Raw genomic sequence first — 2,500 nt, forward strand, 5'->3', positions numbered from 1 at the left:
GGAAGGCTTTGCCACTAAATATTCAGAACTGTCCCTCATTTAACTCTTTTAAGTCTTTTCTTAAAACTTATCACGCAAATATTTTGATTTAGAATACCTTTTTTGAGAATCGAGCTGAGCTTGGTTTAATCAATCATCCAATAAGAAACATGGCATACTGACGTGACTCTAGCGGTTCAAGTGTTACTCAATTACACTTTCAAAGCCTACTTCACTCGTTCGTTTACAAGAAAATCTCAGACCGAGGCCTTGATGTACATCAAGGCCTCGGTCTGAACTGTACTGACCTCACTCTCGGTTAACCCTTTCACTCCTGTAAGGGCCACTGATACGTATGGATTTTACTCTGTCTAACGCCAGACGATTTTACTCGTCAATGGGGAACCCCACAGGAGTGAAAGTAACCTGCGATCAGGCGTACTTTCCTTAGACATGGTGCGAAAAGTACTTTTTAGCGCCCTGTCTCAAGAAAAGTACGCTTGATCGCAGGTTAGAGTGAAAGGGTTAATAAGTGGTACGTCATGATTTCCCTTTGGGACTTCCCCTTTGGATGATAGCGAAAGTGATCGGTTATGCATGTCATTTAGATGAAATCAAAATATTGACCAAGATGACTAAATGAAGAGTAATTTAAAAAGTAAATAAAAAGGAAAAGTGTCTCTTTCAACACAATGTTTCAACCTTTGGTACTTAAATGCATACTACAAACAAAATATCTGCACGAAACCCTAGTAAACTGTAACATCTTGACTCGTAGGAGTGTTAGAAGATGAAAGTTGGAGAGATCATCTGAATGATCTTTCAACTTTCAGTGTCGTTCTATTCCGCAGGTGAAATATTAATATATAGAACTTCATATCCTCTAGAAAACTCAAAAGTATCATAATTTTTAACAATATTCATTTTCCGACTCGATCTCATTGACTGTCAACGGATAATTTCAGTAAAGCGGAAATCTAAAGGTTACTGATTTCTCTACTTATTCATTAACAGTGGTGGCTGTCGTGGCTGTAAAATGAAAACTTTGTCATTGCCGTCTACTCTTCACGGTTATTAGGTCTCTTCTATCCATTTAGGAATTGCTTGTTTCTGTATGATTTTTCCATTTTCTTTGCTTTTTATGAGCTAATCGTCCGAATCGAACTGAAAACAGATTGTGAGTGATCATTTTCATTTCTCTCAAATATAATCAATTTCTTACGATGAATTTAATAAAAACCGGCATTTCTCTCATCTCATGAAGTCCATTAACACAATTAAACTTCCACTTACCAGCCGAGGTCAATTCGACCCAAGTCGTGACCAGAGAAAACCTTGTGCTTTATATATGTAAAAAAAGACCTTGTGCTGTACATATGTAAATCACTTACCGAAAACTGTAATCCAAGCAAGACTGGCAAGGCACAAACAATTGCAACAGTCAAGATCCCTAGCCATTTTCACTCCTTACTGACAAACTGAGTAATTTCTGACGATTGAATGACTGAATCAATTTGTCAGAAATTGATATTCTGACGGCACGATGGAGAGGCTAACTGGGAGTCACGGGACTAGTTAAGGGTATTTAACAGTTTTGGCGGGGGACTTAGGTCATTCTAGCTTATAGGTCAGTCATTCTCCCTGTCTGTTTGCTTTTTTATTATGTGCTGTTTTAATTATTTTCACCCTTTCCTCGGGGTTTTGTGCTGCTGCATCAGATGAGGAATACGTTTCTACATGTTTTTTGGCCACGTCTAAAGGGCGGTTTTTTAGTGGTTTTTCGTATCTGGCGTTGCACAACTTCTATAAGATTATATTTAACTTTAGTTATTATCGTAGGGTTGTTTTGCATTTTTACGGCTGACTGACTCGTCCTAAATAAACTTTCACTCGAAGCTCGTTGTAGTGTTGTCAGAATCAGAAATATCCCGGGGAATAACCCCTTCACGTGTCCGAAACCGGAAATGGGAAATTTCCCACAATTTTCAAATCAGCGGTCAAAGGCCACGTGCTGCTTTCGAGTTATGGGCTTTGTTTGTATTTTGTTACGATATTTGTAGGTATTTGTAAGTTTGATCCCGAAACCGTTGAGGAAAGGCGCTTCTAAAGCCGCATTCATACTGGTGTTTATTACAAAACAGTGAATGCCGTAGTCGCACAAGGATTCTCGGAATGCGAAATATCGTCATTTCTAGTTCTAAGAAATTCGGAACCGCATTAATATTAATTCCACATCTTGTGACCTTTAGCCCGGAGAGCGTTGTAATAAGCTATTTCATTTCTTGATTAGGTCGATCACTAAATATCAGTTAATAGCATAAGAATTGTATGGTCGAAAAAAGTATTCCAAACTGAAAAATGTGTGACCAGAAAAGTAATTGTTTTAAGTATCCAAACATTCATGGTTTATCACAATTTAATAAAACAATTCTTCCGTTCGTGCTTGTTGGATATAAGTCAAAATCAGCCCTCAGGCCTTGTTGGAACCGTCAAACCCCTCACCTACCCCCCTTCAGTAACA

The 2,500-nt window shown here is 38.3% G+C and overlaps 1 protein-coding gene across 2 annotated transcripts in view; it reads right to left on the reverse strand.

Moving 5' to 3' along the window:
- LOC138041558 (uncharacterized) overlaps positions 1-2,500 on the reverse strand; it is a 14,180-nt gene that overhangs the window by 5,402 nt on the left and 6,278 nt on the right. Inside the window, exon 1 of one of the 2 annotated variants that reach the window (XM_068887301.1) lies at positions 1,371-1,497. The exons of the other annotated variant lie outside the window; for it this stretch is intronic. Within the exon in view, the coding sequence (XP_068743402.1) occupies positions 1,371-1,437 (67 nt within the window). The 5' untranslated portion in view covers positions 1,438-1,497. Of the gene's footprint in view, positions 1-1,370; positions 1,498-2,500 lie in introns of those variants that run through there. 2 annotated transcript variants of the gene reach the window in all.

This window comes from Montipora capricornis, chromosome 3 (assembly GCF_036669925.1).
Source record: "Montipora capricornis isolate CH-2021 chromosome 3, ASM3666992v2, whole genome shotgun sequence".
Classification (NCBI taxonomy): domain Eukaryota; kingdom Metazoa; phylum Cnidaria; class Anthozoa; order Scleractinia; family Acroporidae; genus Montipora; species Montipora capricornis.